This window comes from Colossoma macropomum, unplaced genomic scaffold (genome assembly GCF_904425465.1).
Source record: "Colossoma macropomum unplaced genomic scaffold, Colossoma_macropomum, whole genome shotgun sequence".
Taxonomy (NCBI): domain Eukaryota; kingdom Metazoa; phylum Chordata; class Actinopteri; order Characiformes; family Serrasalmidae; genus Colossoma; species Colossoma macropomum.
In genome coordinates, this window is record NW_023494803.1 from 34,816,622 (window position 1) to 34,836,690 (window position 20,069).

Below are 20,069 nucleotides of genomic sequence, written 5' to 3' on the forward strand. Positions count from 1 at the left end.
TGGTAATCTAGCTACAGTACCTCTTTCCCCAGTGATATGCGACACAAACCACAGAAGATACCTTTGCAACAACATCCGATTCTATAGTTTTGTCCATGGGAACATGCTAACTTCTCCACCTTCACATCTGCTTTGACAACAAGCCTGGATCCAGCCTGAGTACTGAGAGGAAAGATTGTTTGTCTGCTCTGGTTTCAGCCACTGATGACTCCTCTTTTCCTCCCTCCCTCCTTTCCTTTCTTCATCTCCCTCTTGATCCTCAGCCCTCAACCTCACAACTCCCACTACACTCTCTCTCTCTCTCTGCCCCCATGACAATCGCTCCTCTAACGGGCCCCCTGGTAACTACACCCCCCTCCTCCAAGTTTCACCTGGAGCACAGCCAGGAAAAAAGAGAGATACTAAACGATAGAGGAGAGAGTAGGAGCGAGGGGCCCATCTTCAGCATGTAAAGAGGTCGGGGGATGCAATATGAACAAGGCTGGTTAACAGTGAGTGAGGCTGGAGCTAACAGACAGATGGGATGGGACTAAAATGAGAGAACTTTGTCCACCGTCTTTATAAAAAAGAACTCTATGGTTTTCAGTATAAGATCAGTATACGACTGGATGCAGGAACACAAAGAGAACAGTGAAGATATAAGGAGAGTTGACAGAAAACTACAAGGCAGGAAAGAAGGATAATGAACATCTATCTCTCCATGTTTCTCTCCATGAATATAGATCACAGAACCTGCAACAGCAGGCACTCTATAAATGGAAAATGACTTCATCCCAACACACATACACATCCACGCACACACTAGGGCTCCCTCCATCACTCGTTCCTCTTCTCCTCTTCACCTTAATCGAATAAAGAGGACATTCAATCCCTTGCAGATGAAATGGAGGTTCTTGGATGTTCAGGGGAGAAAGGCTATTACACAACAATTATGTTTTAAGCTGATTAACAGAACATATAATGGCTGTGAGTTCAGAGGAACTCAAAGTGGAAATGCAGACATTCAAAGGAAGGGCTGAGTCCTTCATTATAGTAATAACAGCATTGTCAAAATGGGAGAGGCTGTTTATTTGGCCCTTGTTGACAAAAGCGTGTTTGTGATTCAGATAAAAAGTGTGTGTGTGTGTTTGTGTGTGTGTGTGTGTGTGTGCTTTCATGATAAAAATGTCCTGACCAGAGAAGAAGTAGGGTCAACTGGGGTTTTAGGTTCAACAGGGTAAAGTGCATAAAAAAAAAAAAATCCACGTTTTAAGACTCAAGACTTAAGTAAAACTAAAAACAAGATTACCAAGATTGGTTACTGACATTAAGGTTCAGCAGTACAGCAAAATGTGGATATCACCCTTCATTTATTTAATTTCCATTGAAAGTGCCATTAAGTACAATTTATTTATCCGTGGCTGGGAGTCCAAGATGGGCCTCGCTCTCTCTGGGTGGGTAGCATGACCCTCCCTCTCCCCATCACTCAGCACGATGCTAGCCAGCGCAGGTGTCTTTTGGCTGGCATAACCGAACTTACAGTTAGTGTTCTCCTCCAAGTGCGTTCAGCTGTCCAATGAGGTTGTGTTAGCAGCAGTTTGAAAAGATGTGATGGCTGGCTTCACATGACTTGGAGGAAGCCTGTGTTTGGCTTCACCCTCCTAGTGCTGGTGGAGTCATGTGATTGGGGGAATCCTACCTAGTGGGTGGAATTGGATATGACTAAATTGGGAAAGAAAAATAATATAATAATAATAATAATAATAATAATAATAATAATAATAATAATAATATTTTAAAAAGGCCATTAAATACAAGTTATTTATGTGTAATCTTCAGGAATAAAGACTGGAACTGGAAATAACGCAAAAGCCTCCAAAAATAAATAATATACATTTAATATTGAGTCTATCAGTACTTGGCGTTTCTATCTTTTGCCTTTATTGTGTCCATTCTTTTCGGGAGACTTGCTTTCAGTTTTTCAAAGAAATCTGGAGAGATTTTTTATTTTTTTTTACATCTCCAAAGTTCAGTCTTAGATTTTGGTGTCCTCACAATCCAAGTATTTCCACACACATTCAGTCATGTTGAGGTCTGGACTGGGGTGTCTGCTGCTCCTTAGAAGACAGATCCGGAACATATCCTTTCAGACCCTTAGCACTGAGTTGTCTTCTCACAGTGGAAGCATGGACCGAAACACCTGTGGATTTTTTCAGATCTGAAGCAGCTTGATTTTCTCCTCTCTCTCAAGGATTTAAGTAGGGTTGGGAGACATTTACACAATACACAATATCTATCACAATAATTTGATTCTCTGAGCCTTTCTAAGTTGGAACTGACACAATTCACCAGTACTTCCTTAAGTACATATTTTAAAACAGCTTTATAAAAACACGATTAAAATTATGATTTGCCTAGTATGCTGCAATATATCTAATTAAATAGGACTAATTATACTTTTTAATGAAACATGCAGTTGTTCAGAGTTCTTTAAACACTGATGATGTCCAGGATATGCTTGGAAAATGTATTGTGATGTATTTATTACAGTAACATACCGTTTATATGACCCTTTGATTTTCCCCTTCCTTTTGCAAGTGGATTAACTAATCTAATCTGCACAGAAATATCTACTGAAAAATAAATAACATGTACTTAATGGCCATTTTGATTGTAAATGAAACAACTGAAGGGTGATATCTGACTTTCGCACAGTACTGTATGTATGATCCCACATCCTGATAATGTATAAAAACAAACCTACTTTGTGTGTGTGTGTGTGTGTGTGTGTGTGTGTGTGTGTGTGTGTGTGTGTGTGTGTGTTTCTGACTCATCCCTCTGCCTCCAGCAACCTGATCTGCAGCCTCCCGGTCACCCATGTGTGCACTTATTCCTGTGCCATGCTTGGTGGGCAGCAGGAGGAGCTGGCTGAAGTGCCAGGCTGACAGTGACGTCACACACCATCAACACCCAGCTCCCCCCTTCTGTACTAGTGCTGGCTGTGCTAGAGAAACACTGTTTCCTCCACCACAGTTCTCAGGGTCAGCGAGTGTGTTCTGACTTCAGTACTCGGCTAACAACTCCAACTCAGTGCTGTTTTACAAATAACCACATTAATCACTAAGAGCCATTTACAAAAAAATAAATAAAAGACTACAATCAAACATTTTTCAACCAAGATACATCTGTTTTGATTTTCTGAGTTTAAAAGAGATTAAATTGCCTCATGAAATGCAACATAAACACTTCCAGTTACTTTCTGGCCTGCTGTGATGGGAGACTGAACAGTCTGAACAGCATGATGTCATATGACTGTATGTTATTAGACTGGAAAATCATTCCTAACTTAATATTATTAGAAGTCTGCAGCCAAAGTAGTTTGTATGTATGAGTGAAGTGAACATGTTCATGCTTCAGGGGCACACTCACCCGGATCTTTATAGTCCTTGTTTTCCCACCGCAGTTCTTTTTTAGGAGCATTTTCTGGAACACAAAACCAATACAGACATATTGAAACTGATAGGTCTAAGTCTTTCACTGCCATGTTGACAGTCCACTATTCTCTCACACCAGCCATTGTGGACATCAGTGTTTTGACTTGGACTGCACATCAGAGCCTGACTGAAGTGTTTTGAAATGATATCATATTTATGGCCAAAAATGAAACCTCTCCAAAAGTTTTAGTCAAATATGCTCTATTGATTAATATGACTGTCAGTTCTCAACTGTCTAATTTAAATAAACATCAGAAACTCAAAGAAAGATTCTCTTTCTTTTCCCGAGAAAAGCAGACTACGACACCATGGCAAGAACTAAGCATTTTGGGGCTGTCATGGGCTGGAGGTTAGGGAACCAGCCCTGTGACTGGGAAGTCGCTGGTTTAATCCCCTGAGCCAACAATATGTGACTGAAATGCCCTTGAGCAAGGCACCTAACCCCCAACTGCTGCCCGGGCACTGAGGATAGGGCTGCCCACCGCTCCAGGAAAGTGTGCTCACTGCCCCTAGTGTGTATGTTCACTACTGTGTATATGGTGTTTTACTGCACAGATGGGTTAGAATGCGGAGGTGGGACTAATAAGGGTCACTTAATCTTAATCTAATCTTAAAATAATAAATACTGTAGTATTCTTAGCAACTTTGTTTTTTTGGTATCTCTAATTTTTCTTATTTTTCATCAGTACTTTCATATGATCTTTTTTTGGTGTGTGTGTGTGTGTGTGTGTTATGCTATCTTCATGCAAAAGGTTCAGCTTGGATGCATTTTACATTTTGTTATTTTGACATTGATGGTGTTTTGTCCCCCACAGGGCGGGGCTTCCCAGAATTCTTCCTGTTTTTAATTTTCAGTTAATAACTTCTTATTTGTGTTATTGTGTTATTTTTCATCAGTTCTCTTTATAGTTATAGTTTTTTGTGTCCTAACATGTTATTCTCATAGTAAATATCAGGATGCATTTTATATGTTTTGTTTTTTGAACTATGGGGCTATTCTGTGTTCAGATTACTAGTTCAGAATGTATTGCTAATTATCAATATCAATATGCATTATCAGTGATATTTTTGCCAACGATGCTAAAAACAAGGGGCGTCATTATCAGCTGATATATACTATATAGGACACTAGCCTGTGTTGCTGTAATAGAAGAGAGTAGTTGGTGACTAAATAATGACTGTATAAGTCATGAAACCATTAAATCAGAAAAGGAAAAAGAAATGAAAAGTTTGCTTTTCACTGCAAAGATCTCTACAGACAGTTCAAATGCCCACCCAGCTATCCAAGTCTGGTTTCGACATCTGTCATCCAAGCCATTCATGGAGGCCAAACAATAACCAGACCCCCGTGTACTGCATATGAGCAACTGCATATGGCTCTGGATTAGTCTATATGGATTACTGTAATAAAGGGAAATTGGAAGGCCTCATATGACCGTTGCCCAAATGCGGGTCATTATCCTAATAAACAACAGCTGTTCCGTCATATAGTGAAACAGTGAAATAATAAATTGAAAAAGCAAACCTGCAGTGTTTTGCAATAGAGTTATTGCTTCTGGTCTGAGGATAGATACTACACAGTGGTGTGGGCCCTTTAAGTATTGGGTAATTTCTAGAGCTGCAACAGAACGTCTTAGTACGTCCAACATCCATCATAGGAAGTTTACTAGGCTCTATTCTTCCATTTTTGATGCACTCACATCACAACAAGCAGAATGTGAAAGCTGGCGCGCTTTTATAAGTTTGGGTTGAAGGAAATACGTGCACTGCAAAAAAATGGTATCCTGTCAAGTGAAATGATCTTAAATCTAGTTGATCAATCAAATATTTCCCATTTTTAGATGATTGTGCACATATTATAAGATTATCTATCTTATTTCTAGACATTTTTCACTTGTTTTAGGTCATTTTCTTTAAGTAAAATGATCTCACTATACTGGCAGATAATTTTGCTGGTTTCAAGCACATTTTTTAAAACAAGCAGAATTATCTGCCAATATAATGAGATCATTTTACTTAATAAAATGACTTTAAAACAAGTAAAAAATATCTAGAAATAAGGTAAATGATCTTAAATTAAGGTTACAACAGTCTCGACAAGAGAAATGTTAGATTTATTAACTATTTTTAAGACCATTTAAGAAAGCAGAAGACATATTTATTGAGCTATATTATTGGCTATTATATAAAATAACTTCAAAAGTTCTAACCTCTGACTGCTCCTATAACATGTTTAGAGTGCAGTTGTAAGTAATGTTTGTTTATCTGAGCTCGAGATGTTTTTGTTGCGTTTGGGGGGCTACTAAGTATGGCCAGCTAAGAAGCAGCATCATTCATCAGCTAATTTGACCACCTTAAGCCTGCACTTTAAAGTGGCATTCAGTGAACAAAAAAGAACATATTAAATTGTTAATCACAATCATTTACATGGCAATTAATCATCAGCCAAAATCCGATGATTGTGAAGTAGAATGTTATATTATTATCATTCAAAAATACTCAGCAATGTACAAATTTTTAAAAAAATTCAGTTGTGTACATGTTACTCAGTTAATGTAATTAGTTACTACCCACCTCTGGATACAACCTAATGTTGCAGCAAACTGACCAAGTTGAAAGAGTATGTGGAAAAAAAAGAAGTGGATAAAAACTAAAACCCCAACTAGACTTTGAATTGAAAGGGTTAAAGCAAGAAGAGCTTTTGGCAGGCACTTCAGCCAGGCCCATATTGTTTTCCATCCAACACCTCCCATTCCACTTGAGCGAGCGTTTGCTCACTGCCCCGCTGCCTCTCATAATCTGCCCTCGCCACAGAATCCTGGAGACATATGGAGGCCCTCAGTAAGATGCCACTCTCTATTCCTACCTCCCTCTCTGTCTCTATTTTTCTCTTTCTTTCTCAACATTCTCCATACAGCCCACTCTCCATCCCAGGACAACAGCTCTTGTCCAAACTAATATTAAACATGGATTTTGGCTGCTTGGTCAGTCTCCTCCTGTCTCAGTCATTTTTCCTCTCCTTTCCACAAACACACACATGAATGGGCGCGTACACGGTTTAGCTTGGCCTCTCAGAGAGACAAAGAGGGCTGGGAGGGGTGAAGCGACATCTGTCATCCGTTCCTCTCTCTCCATTCCTCCTTTTGGCTGGCACAAGGGCCTTATGCGTGTGTATGTGTGTGTTTTTGACAGTCTTTTCATGTCTGGCCACCCAGGAAACAAAGAATGGAGCTCTGAACCATCATAAGTGTTTTTCACTGAATATGCTGCAGTCTAATGAACAGCAGGGGAAAAAGTGATGGATGTGCATGAACTGCAATAAGAACATAAATCCCCAACCAAAATCTTCACTAATGTAAAAATCAATAACCTGACTAAATGAAGTGAACACTCTTTCCTATTCATCACTTCAGTTGCCAGTTTCAACAAAGGCTTTTGATGTCATTCCAGCAGTCGGTCTATATTATGCACTGGCTTCCACTGAAAAAGGAAAATAAAACACAGCCACAAAGGCCTGAGTTGGAGCTGATGTGAATATGTCTGATCTAGGTGACATTTATAGAGTAATTGGATCAGAAAATGATGTATTTGTATGTCATATTATTAAATTATTATTATTATTATTATTCTCATTGAGGCATGCTAGCTTTCACTCTTAGTTAAGTAACTTTAGCCCTTGAATGTGTGAGTGTTTTGCTAGTTGTTCAATTCAGTTAATGTTAACGAGACTCACTATATGGATGGAAAACTCTTTTATATAAAAGAGATTGATGTAATATGTAAACATTATTGAAGTTTTAAAAATGCAACATTCATTTCCCAGTCCATAAAGTCCATATACAGAAATTAAGCTGTAAAAAGACTTAGTGACTATGTACCAGTGCAGGTACATATATCTACCTCCGCCCATTTGCACTGACGTTATAAGGAGTGTTTCAGTCAGGGCTGCTTCTTAATAGGGTACAGAGCAGCCAATCAGAACAGGGTTCATTTACATATTAACGCTGTCTCAATTTTTGTCGATTTTGTCAAAAATACTAGCTGTTCTTTATATTGTGGGGAAATTTTACACTGAGTGGTTCAACAGAAATAGTCTGAAATAAACTGCGTGGAATGAAAAATCTATACGTAAGGTTTTGATCTGACAGCGATAAACAGTAACAAAAAACAGCCTGGCACATTTCGAGGGAAAACTGAGTTGAAAACTCTGACTCTATTAATTTTAATTTAAATGGTTATTTTATTGATATTAAGGAAAAATACATTTAGTTATGATTTGTTATATTTTAATATTTTACATATGTCACATATCTTGTCCAATTTGAAGAGAATGGGGTCATGAGTTACCAGCGATCTAACGTCTACATTAATGGGTTAGCACCTTGGACCCCAGCTTTATTAACCAGTTATTTGATCTTGAGTTATTAATGCAGTTATTAATAAAACTATCATGAAACTAATATATAAATAATACTGCTATGAAAACAGGCTGCTTTCGAAACTCGTATTCCAACCAGGAAACAGAATACTGAATCCAAACCTGTTGCATCTTTTCCAGGTCCAGGCTGGGCCGGCCAGGCTCCCCTGTGTAGGATGGCCGATGCCTCCAGTAGGGCATGGCGGGCTGCTCGAAATGACTGAGGATGATGGGCCTGGAGGGGAGGCGGGCAGTGGTGATGGTGGGTGGGGGTTTGAGGCCTCTGGGCGGAGAAGAGCTGAAGAGAACCGGGCTGGGCGAAGTGGCACTCAGACGGGCTCCGGAACCCGGCTCACACAGGTCTATCAGAATCACAGTCAGAGTACTTTACTGTCCACTGAGCTCACATAAAATGGAAATTTGAAGAAATGTCAACACTTGAATATTAAGCCCTTAAAGCATTTAACCAATTAAAGCCCTGGACCCACACTTCAAATCCTCACTCTCAAATTTCCAGTAGTTTGAACCCCCAGTCAAATCACTAAGTGGAAATAAGATGACACATCCTCTAGAGGGAACATATAAATGACATTTTTCAGAAAATTTCAGTGTACACGCTCTATTTAAGTTGTGTGCACATCTGGCCAAATAGAAATCGTCCCAAACTACTTAGAATTAAATTACACTAATCTCATTAAATTGAATCTCATTACACTAACAAATGTTAAGAATTGTTGTACTTCTTCACTAAATGTACAGTTTTGGAGATTCAAGGTTGTCTTAAGACAGTGAAGATACATACTCAACAGACACAGTACCTTTCACCTCCTCGTCACTGGAAGCGCTGCTGAGCTCGCCATGTCGGGGCCACTTGCGGCTGCCCTCGGATCCCGTGGCCCCTGCGATGCGCTCCAGCTCCTCTTCTGAACTGTGACGGTCCATTGCTGGCTCCAGCAGCAGCCTCAAGCGCCGGAGGTGGGCCGGGGACAGCAGACCCTGGTTGTGCTGTTGGCTCGTGGCCAGAGGGGTCAAAACACAGTTTCTCCTGCGCTCTGAGGGACAAAGACATGGTCAGTTCAAAGTGCTTTTAGTGCCTGGTTACTTTTAACTATGGAGTGATGTAGATCTAGGTAAGGAGGGCAATGATAATAAAGAGGCTGTACGGCTACAGTATTTCAGGTTATTACAATAACTGGGGTGCTTTCCATAAAATGCCATTCTGTTCCTCAACCCATAATCAGCAGCTAAGGCTTGAACTTTGAACAATCAATATTTCAATAGTTTGGAACACCAAGTTTTATTAGACATTTACTCAATAGACCTGGAGGGATAAGTCTAGCCATTCACTCATAACACCATCAACCAGTGTGACAGTTTTCTGGATATCTAAAAAAAGATCCTGCAACATGAAATGGGTTTGTTTTCCTAAATTAGACATAAAGCAGAACAACCAGAATAAGTTTTTGTTTTCTTCAAGGTTCAAAGCACAGACTTATAATTAAGTATTAGGAAATGCATATAATAATGATTTATAATTCTTAATCAATATTAAAAGCTGTGGAAAAAATATACTGTGGTAAGACTTTTGGCCATAAAGGGAAGCCCAAGAATGGTGTAACGCCATAATGACTGAGTCAATAATGACACACAGTCTAGCATTACAGCTCAGTTCAAAGTAAGGCTAATTCTTAATATGTTTGGAGGCCACACAGTTTAGTGAATCATTATACTTGCGCAAACTTCGGCTCAGTGTTGAGCCAGGATTATGAGGAAAAGAGAAGCCAAAAAAGATTAACCACTTTATGACTGTATTTAAGAAATAATGTTATGAAAACAAACGCAGGAAAATGTAGGACAGAACAAAATGCTGGGTTTTAGGCACTTGTGAATGTTTTTTTATTGAAATTGCAAGACCTACAGTTTTATATATAGACTATATTATCAAGTTTTAAGTGGGTAAATTTAACGAAATAATAGATTATAAACAGCATGTAAATGAGTTAGACCAATTAAAAGTAACCAGGTATCCATGTGCTGCAACAACACAATAACAACTATGGCAGTTCTGTTGCTCTGTGTTCCAGACTAGGAAAAATGGGATATTCTGGTATTCTTGGTTGGCCTGGGATTAATATAAAAACAATATATATATATATATATATATATATATCACAGTCACAATATTAGTCTGGGAAACTGCAATTAGATACTTTCCCCAAATCATTCAGCCCTAGGCACACAAACACACACACAGACACACAAATACTCACCTCTATCAATCTGTGCCAGCTCTTGGTTTTCCCCTTCAGAATCCTCACTCTCTCCACCCTCCTCACTGCCATGGTAAGAAATCTGCATTTAAAAAGCAACACGTAGATCACACGTTACATTCTGATTCATGATAATGCAGCCCCCACATACGGGGTCAGGAAAGTAAAAGGTCACACCTCCTCCAGCTCACGCAGAGGCCAGAGGAATCCTCCTAGGAGCTGCCTTACATCTGTTTTCCAACTCAGCTTCATGGAAACACAGCACAGCCACTAATATCACAACATGACAAATGACTAACACTTCAGGAACTCATCAGGAAATGATCCTTCAATTCGTTTACTCTTTGAGGCAGAACAAAATGCTGGGTTTTAGGCACTTTTGAGACTATTGCTCCACATGATCATACAAACTAAACTAGTCCAAGATGATTTTGCATAATTCTTCAAAAGAAGAGCTATAATTTAGGTAGGTTTCCTGTTGGAAGTGAGACCCAAACAGATCTATGAGGTTTAAACTGAAAATACAGACAGTCCAGCAGATGAAGTAGACTAAAAACACAACGTGTGGAAAACTATGCTCTGAAGCACTGGGCTCCCTCTCCATGTGTCTGTTCATTTTCCATGGCCAAAAAGCACTCCTTTATGAGCAAATCCCTCCCGAGAAAGGCTTAGAGAGACAGAGAAAGTGAGAGACGCAGAGAGGGGGAAAAAACACAACAGACTACTCTAAAGAGTTAAGTAACCCAGTGCACAGTAATTACCTTGCCTTGGCCAGGCCAACCAGCTGCCATCTGTTCTCAAGTACACGCACACACACACACACCTCTCTTCAACCTCTTGCTGAGCAAACAACCAGGCTGAATGTGAAAAAGAAAAAGAGGATGAGACATAGAAAAACAGAGAGAAGAGGAGAGAGAGACAGAGCAAGAAAAAGAGAGGTGAGGAGAGAGAGAGACTGAATGAGATAAATAGATCCTTCTCTCTCAGATGTCAAGAAAAAGAGATAGAATACAGTGCAGTTCAGGGCCCTAAAGAGAGTCTGCTCCACCCAGCCTCCTGTGAAAAAGTCACCCAGTGTACCACTTACGATACACCATAGAAACCACCACACACCAGGTTAGAGCACTCTCAATGATTTTATATATAAAAGGCATAACATTATGGCCACCTTATTGTCCATTTTATGGACAGTTACAGACTATAGTCTATCTGTTTCTCTGCATATTTTGTTAGCCCCCTTTTACCCTGTTCTTCAGTGGTCAGGACCACCATGGACCCTCACAGAGCAGGTACTGTTTGGGTGGTGGATCATTCTCAGCACTGCAGTAACACTGACGTGGTGGTGGTGTGTTAGTGTGTGCTGTGCTGGTCAGAGTGGATCAGACACAGCAGTGCTGTTGGAGTTTTTAAACACCTCAGTGTCACTGCTGGACTGAGAATAGTCCACCAACCAAAAATATCCAGTCACCAGCATCCTGTGGGCAGCGTCCTGTGACCACAGACGAAGGGCTAGAGGATGACCAACACAAACTGTGCAGCAGCAGATGAGCTATCATCTCCGACTTTACATCTATATATATGTGTGTGTATATGTAGTATATATATATATATATATATATATATATATCTGACAGAGTCTGGGTTGGGTGAATGCCAGGTAGAACATTACCTGCCTGACTGCACTGTGCCAGCTGTAAAGTTTGGTGGAGGAGGGATAATGCTATGGGGTCGTTTTTCAAGGGTTGGCCTGGAAACCTTAGTTCCAGTAAAGGGAAATCTTAATACTTCAGCATATCAAGACATTTTAGACATTGCAAGCTTCCAACTTCGTGGGAACACTACTTAAAGTCCACCCTCTTCAGACACAATTTACACCAAGCAACACAACTACACTGATATTAACATCAACATCAGCAACAACAGCAACAATAGTAGTCTCTTTCTAAACTGGGAGCATGGCATCCCCCGAGAGCTACTTTGCATGACATGGTGGTGGTGTGTTAGTGTGTGCTGCACTGGTATGAGTAGATCAGACACAGCACAGCAGCTGGAGTTTGAGCACATTGATGTGATATGTAAAGAAACACAGAAGAGCAGCTGTTCCTCAGATGACTGAGAATGTCAATGTAGGATGTGATACGACTGTGCCTGCAAAGTGTTCACGACTACATAGAGAGGGATATTATAGTAGGGTTGCAATGCATAAACCCCTCATTACAAAGATGAACGTACATTTGAGAGTACAGTGATACGAAAACCATCAGCACTAGTTTACAGACGTGGAAAAAAGTAATATGGTCAGATGAGCCATCATTCACAAGTAGAGAGACAAAAAAGTCTATAGTGAGGGGGTCTGGTGGCTCTGTTATGCTGTGGGAAGCCATTTTGTTGGCATGGGTTGGGTTCACTTGTCCCCTTAGAGGAAAAGGGGCATTGCAAATCTGACTGATCACCTCATCCTATGATAAAACATTTCTGTCCTCTCTTCCAGAATGACAATGCCACATCCACAGGCAAGAGGGGTCATCGAATGGTTTGATGAGTATAAACATTCCAAAACTATTTTGGAAGAATAGTGTTCCATCCCTCTAGAAGAGTTCCAGAGACTTTTAGGATCCATGTCAAGGCATATTGAAGCTCTGACAGCTTGTGGTAGCCCAACACCTTCCCAGGACACTATATGTCAGTTTTTCCTTTACTTTGTTACTCATTTGTATACAATACACTTTAAAGAAACAAGAGGACAAATCTAACAATTGGTAAAATAGCTAAAAATGGCATAATGAGCTGACAGTCAACTCATTACTATGCCATGTATGCAGTTTGTTGTTGTTTACAGTCTGTCTATAATTGGTCTAAACGTGTCATTTTATGATACATGCCATTCTTCAGTATTTTATAAGTGCTGACAACACCTATGAAATACACAGAAAAGTGTATCATAACATAATTTTATCACGATAATGATAACATATCATCATATTGCCCAGCCCTACCTGAGGAAATGGAATTATGAGGTAGATTTAACCTGCAGTACTAACCAAGGATGACTCCTCTACAGCCTGAAACCACAACCTGAAATTCCCAAAGGTGCGAGAAAAGAACTTCCAGGTTCAGTTCTCAAGTGCAAACCTATGAAGGTCATGCACCCTGCCCTGAACGGCTCAAATCAGAGCCCACCAGGTAAAACAAGAATGGACAATAGCCCCGCTAGATTGGACATGAGTCATTGGTTCAAACCAGGAAAATGTAGGTCTTATCGAGCGATAATGGGAATAAATTCCACCCTTAGAGTCAATGCAGCTCATTTAAACTCACTGAGCCATAAAAAGACTGGAATTCTTAGAAGTCTCATTCAGCAGTCAGGAGCCTTGACCCACAATTCAGGTTAGGAATGAAACACTGCCACACATGCATACATACGTACACAACCCAGCGGCAACCAAATAGGCTACTCCACCATCACAAGGGCCTGTTTCCCAGGGAACAGCCCCCAGAGGACAAGCGCTCCTTCTACTCACACTACAGCTTTAATGTGTGCATGCATGTGTACACAGACACTCCTCATGGACCAGCAAGTATGTGGCAATCTGTCCAGATCTCATCTACTATTCAACACCTGAATTCCAAAAGCATGCTTGGCATAGCTACTGTCTACCTTTTGGTTTTCTAGAGGTTCACTACCTAAAGACTATGAGATAAGAGGGGCTATTTTGGGCTTAAAAGACTGTATGATGTCCCCTCTCTTGGCTCATCAGCTACAACTTCCCTCAGGGTAAAAGTAAAAGTTATCTCTTTGGCAACAAATACTGCGCTGCTCCATTTGTGGCTGTAATCTCTCTGTTAAAACGTTACAGCTGTTAAACTGTAACTAGTCCTCCATATTTCATGACTAAAAGATTTTACTACTAATTAAATTCTGTGTGCAATCATTAAAGTATGCAAAGCAGCAATAAGGCTAAAGAGAAGCCTTTTTACAGAGTATCAGTGCACACATACAAAGTAGGGCCCAACATAGTTTGCATATTTGCATATGGGCTACTGTGGATACTTAGTAAAAGACCAGCATCAGAAATGAACAAGAGCTCAAGACCAAACTTCTGAAAGCATAAAAAAATCTTTTTAAATTTAAAATGTAATGACAAGGAATGACTCTATATGAACGAATACCTGTATCAATATCTGTTGCAGTCTCAGTAGATAGTAGGCTTTCTTAATAAGGTTAGGAAATGTCCTCAAAAAGGTACAAGTTGCTCCTGAAAATCATATCCAGGGAGCAATAATTGCCCTTTAATTAAACAAGTTCAGACACATTTTGCATCCACACCCATCATCACTGGCCCCTAAAGGAAAATCCCGTACATTTTTTCAAAATTTCTGCATAACTCAATGGTTGATATGCAAAGAAAGTCCGAGTGGTTTGATGTGAAACGGTTCATTGTAGAGAAACTTACCAACTCAAATTTCTTTACAATGGTGGTGAAAGGAACCAGGGAATCCCAATGTGTAAACACTAACATAGGCATTTAATATACTATCCAAAATGACACAGGGAACCAGTGATCTGAAAATAATAAAGATGCCTTACAACACTGAGTGTGTGAATGTGAATGCATTTCAGGCCAAAACTGTATGTAAAAATGACTGTAATAACATTGTGCTGTAGGTTTCGGAGGCATTAAATGTTTCAGATGTCTGGTTCCTATCACCAACACTGTGAACCATTCTAAGTAGGCTTCTCTAGAATTCAGAAAGCATTCAGAACATTTTACACCCCAAATGAATGTTTACATCCTAACAAGTTACTTACGAAGACATTTTGAAACATTGACTGTTTGTCTGGAATTCTCCTTCACGCCTTACATCCTTTAGTTTTACACCACTCGGGCTTTTATCATGCCCACATTTCATACAGAAATCTTCAGTGTATACATCACCCAATACTTCTGCTTAATACAAGCACTCAATCTCTATTCACATTATAAGAGAAATGGTAGAGAATGAGGATACTCTCATAATGTGGAGTACAACACTGTATCACACAAGCCCCAGAAACAAAGAAAAACCTGGAGGCTCTGAAAATGTCTGCATGTCTACAGTCTACATTTCATCCCCAGACTCTGGAGGAAGGCTGCAGTTTTGTGGAGGATGGTGGTAGAGGATTCTGGGGGGTGTAAGGTTTCCCACAGTGAAGAACGTTCTGCACAAGGTCAATATAAGTGTGTGTGTAAGTGTGTGTAAGTGTGTGTAAGTGTGTATGTGTGTGTGTGTGTGTGTGTGTGTGTGTGTGTGTTTGCTCTGATGCATTTAAAAGCTGCTCTGAGGGAGGCTTTCTGTAATGGCAACTGAGTAGATGTTGACACATGTATAAGTACCAGTAAAGCTTACATAACTAAGGCAGATTAGTCTAGCACACTGCCATGGAACTGCACAATCTGATGTACTGGCATGTTACTGTTGTAACTGAAACCTGTTAAAACATCTGTTGCCCCACATTTCAGTGCATTAAACCAACTCCAGATCTCTGTACTAGCATGTAGGGGAAGAGATGATGATTTTGAGGTTATGTGACCTCTGAGTTGACACAGTGTTCATGGCATTTGTGGGTAAATGGTGATATTTGCAATGATCTTCTTTTCAGTAAAACTAAGATTGCACTAGATCACACATGTAGTAAACATTTGATTAATTCCTTAGGCCACAGTAATGAAATAATTTACTTGATTAAATTTAACCGAGATAAGTAATACCCTTTTGTGCTTATATGATATAGTTCCAAACAAAATGAATTATTCAGGCCACAATCATGAATTTTAGCTGACTATAACTGTCATACAAACAAGTGCAATTTCTGATTTAACTGTCTTTTATATTAATTTGATGCCACTATTATAGTGCAAGACTAAATAGGCTAGAGCTGTCTTGCTTGCTAGTTAGACTAACCTACTAGTGCTACGTTATAATGATATGAAATTCTATGCTGTATATGAATTTACCTGGAAGAGTAAAGAACTTGCTCTAGTTAACTGCAAATGTTACTGAAGTAGGTGAGAAGAACAAATAGACACAGCTCAAATAAAGTTCCCTCTAAGCCTGTTATTGCACCTGTTAGACGTTACTGTTATTTTCAGGGTCATGCCATGCTTCATAGAATGTGTTTTGCTTTCTTTTATTATTTTTACGTATTTGCCTCAAACTAAATGAAGGAAGAAATTCTGTTTGTGGTGACAAACATATTTGTGAAATATCATTTCAGTGGATTATGGTACAGTTATGTTCCCTGACTAAAGGTACTGAGATGTACCCTTGAGGGTACCACCCTAGTGATAAGAGGGGTCCTGCCCCAGAGACAGTTTCAGACCTTTATTTCAGAGAGTGTAAGAAAAGGAAATTAGAAGAAAGTTTGCAACTCAACAAAAAAAGCTGCTGGTGTTCTCAGAAGAACGGACTGACCAACCCAGAGGCCAGATATTAAGATCATTTAATGCACTATTTGGGATTAACTGTTTTGTGAGAAGCAGAAAAAGCAACCAAGACTGGATTTTGGAGGAGTGGATAAATATTGTTGCAGATTTCTTTGCAAAAATGAGAGTAAGCCTCCCAAAAAGAATGTAAGTGGTTATAAAGGCAAAAGGTGGACACTTAAAAGGAAAAATGTATTTCATTTTTATTTAACTTTTATTTTCACTGACATGACAAGACATTTGAGTATTACACAGTGGAATTTTAAAGAGCCTGGAATTTCAGAAGGTCTTTGAGAAGAACCTGGTGAGAGATCACCCTCACAAAAGAAATAGTTCCCACCTTGAACTGTTTTTCTTTCTTTAATGTTAAACCTTCTTTGGAAGGGAGTTTTGTTTTTCATACGAATGAAAAAAGACATGTATGAACAAATAAACAGAAAGCAAAAATGAATGAGCCCTTTCAGCAGATGAGTGGGTGAGGCGCATCTATAAGGATGGAAACACCATGGTTGGTGGTTTGTATCATCCATGCATGTCCTATTTGCATGCTTGATGCAGCAAAGTCAGACTAATTTGCTTTCTCACAAAATAACACAATTACCTACTTCAACACCTGCCTTGGATGGCCTGTTTTTTCTACTTTTGAGTATAAAAATTGACGCTGTGTGCCTGACCAGGTCTGAAATAACACGTCTACAGTACAGGCTGTTACAGTACAACTGTTTGTTCGAACAAGCCTGACAAACAGATACATGTTGAATGCAATCCAAATGTCTTCATTTGTTTTCACCAACAGTATGTTAAATGTTAACTTACTGTCAACTATGATATGAAAAGTAAATCATTTGCTTAAAGGGCCCTTATCATGGAAAACTCAATTTTCCTAACTTTTTTAATAAATAAAAGAGTTTACACATTTGTTAAAGTGTCAAAACGTTCACTCGCCAGCCCATTTATGGAAACTAAACTGCAAAAACATCCACAGAATGAGATAATATACAGCCAATCAGAACAGAGGTTATTTACATAATTAATCTACATATATCAAAAGCCAGTAATAAAATTAGCCTATTTAATTCTAAGGGATGAAAAAGGGGTTGGAAAGTGGTCATGCAAAAATGAATTACAGCTACTTTGGTACATGAAAATCACTTGAATTAGTCATAAGTGGACCTCAAGGAGAAAAATGTAACTGCATAAGCTTCAATACAGTTACAAAGAGTTGAGATATTTCCAATAGATGATTTTTGCAGTGTTTGCAGTACTATGAGGGAAGTAAACACAGCATGGTATTAAAAGACCAGCCAGCAGCTTTCAGACACATTAGACAAGGCGAGTGCTAATCTTTGTCCTCACAGATTTATGACACTGATGTGTGACCGAACACACTCATAGCAAATGGGCTATAAAGAAGCCAGGAGAAGATAAACTAACAAAATAGTGATGACTGTTAGGGCTGCACAATGTGAACAGAATAATATCTATGGTAGAATTATATTAGTGCTGTTATAACACTACGTACATACAGTCCGGTCCATAAGTATTTGGACAATGGCCTTCAGCTTTATTTCAAGGGGTTTAACCAAATAAAAAAAAATGTTTAGGAATTACAGCCATTTTTACATAGTCCCCCCATTTTCACTGGCTCACTGGACAGTTGACTGATAATCAGTTTATGGCCAGGTGTGGCCTGTCCCTCACTATTTCATGACAAATTGAGGAGACAAAAGGTCTGGAGTTGATTCCAAACGTTGAATATGGGAACAGCTACCAAATACAGTAAATGATTACACATAAACAACATTCCAGCTTTTAAACTGCACTTCTAAATATACTAGTATATAGTATCACACTACCATCTCAGACCAGTGTTTATTCTAGCACCTCACTTATCTGCCTTATCACCCCACTTATCTGACTGTTCCCTCACTTACCCTTTTCTTTGCCACTATATACATTTTACTTAAGACACATACTTGTGTCCTAAGTGTGTGTGTGTGTGTGTGTGTGTGTGTGTGTGTGTATGTATGAGTGAGTGATGGTAGGAATGCATGTTGTATTTTATTTTATTTATTTATCTTTTTTTATGTTATTTTATTTTGTTTTATTGTATTTTATTTTATTTTATTCACTACATGTAAATGTTTGTCTGATACTGTGCCCTGTGAGCTCCTGTAACCAAAACCAAATTCCTTGTATGTGTAAGCATACCTGGCCAATAAAGCTTGATTCTGAACTCTCAATAAGCAGTCCAAAAAGGTGTCGATGCAAGTGAAGGGGGCCATCATTAGGCTGAAAAAACAAAACAAACCTAACAGAAAGACAGCAGAAACTTAAAAAGAAGGAATGCACTGGTGAACCCAGCAACAGGCCTGGAAGACCACAGAAGACAACTACAGCAGACGATTGCAAAATTCTTTCCATGGTGAGGAAAAAACCCTTAACAACATTATTCAGGTCAAAGACATTCTAGAGGAGGATGGCGTATGATGTATGGTGTATGTCAAAGTCTACAATCAGTGGCCTTCATGAATGTAAATACAGAGGATTTACCTCAAGATGCAAACCAGTGGTAACAATCAAGAACAGAAAGGCCAGATTAGACGCTAGAAAACATCTAAAAAAGCCTGCTCAGTTCTGGAACAAGAACAACAGGCCTCATTCACCAATATCCTCCTAAGTTTTTTCTTATATGTGTTCTCGAGAAAGGTCCTAAGAAAAAGTCTACGTCAGATTCATGACATGTTATTAAACCACAGAATTGTTCACACCTTTTGTGCTCTTGTGTGTGTTACCTAAGAACAAATCCCAAATAATAAAACATTAGTGAATGTCAGCAGCTTTGTGAAAGCTGTTTAAGTGGGTTTTAAAAAGAAATTTCTTCTTAAGAACGGTTGGTGAATGAGGCCCATTGTTTGGACAGACGAAATCAAGATTAACTTGTACCAGAATGATGGGAAGAGTATAGAGAAGGAAAGGAAGGGCTCATGATCTGAAGCACCCCACATCATCTGTCAAACATGGTGGAGGTAGTGTTGTGGCATGGGCTTGTATGACTGCCAATGGAACTGGGACACTGGTGTTTATCAGTGATGTGACTGCTGATAGGAAGTGAAGACAAAACTGAAGGCAGAAAGATCCACAAACAAGCAGCAACTGAAGGCAGCTGCAGCAAAGGCCTGGCAAAGCCCCTCAAGGGAGGAAACTCATAATTTGGTAAAGCCCATGGCTTCCAGACTTCAGGCAGTCATTGACTGCGAAGAATTTTCATATAAGCATTAAAAATAATCCTTGTATTTATAATTATGTGAGTTTTTTCAATAACTTCTGAATCTGTGAAAATGAAGGGACAGTGCAAAAATGGCTAATTTCCTAAATGGTTAATGCAATATTTCTATTAAAACCCTTGAATTAAAGCTGATCACATCACATCTACACTGCTTCA

General features: G+C 39.3%; 1 protein-coding gene across 2 annotated transcripts in view; it reads right to left on the reverse strand.

Moving 5' to 3' along the window:
- Window positions 1-20,069, reverse strand: part of si:dkey-16j16.4 — a 57,065-nt gene that overhangs the window by 12,730 nt on the left and 24,266 nt on the right. For both annotated transcript variants that reach the window (XM_036593064.1, XM_036593063.1), the window contains 4 exons: window positions 10,161-10,242; window positions 8,709-8,942; window positions 8,014-8,252; window positions 3,409-3,462 (listed from right to left, as the gene is read on the reverse strand). In XM_036593064.1, the coding sequence (XP_036448957.1) occupies window positions 3,409-3,462; window positions 8,014-8,252; window positions 8,709-8,942; window positions 10,161-10,242 (609 nt within the window). The remainder of the gene's footprint in view (window positions 1-3,408; window positions 3,463-8,013; window positions 8,253-8,708; window positions 8,943-10,160; window positions 10,243-20,069) is intronic.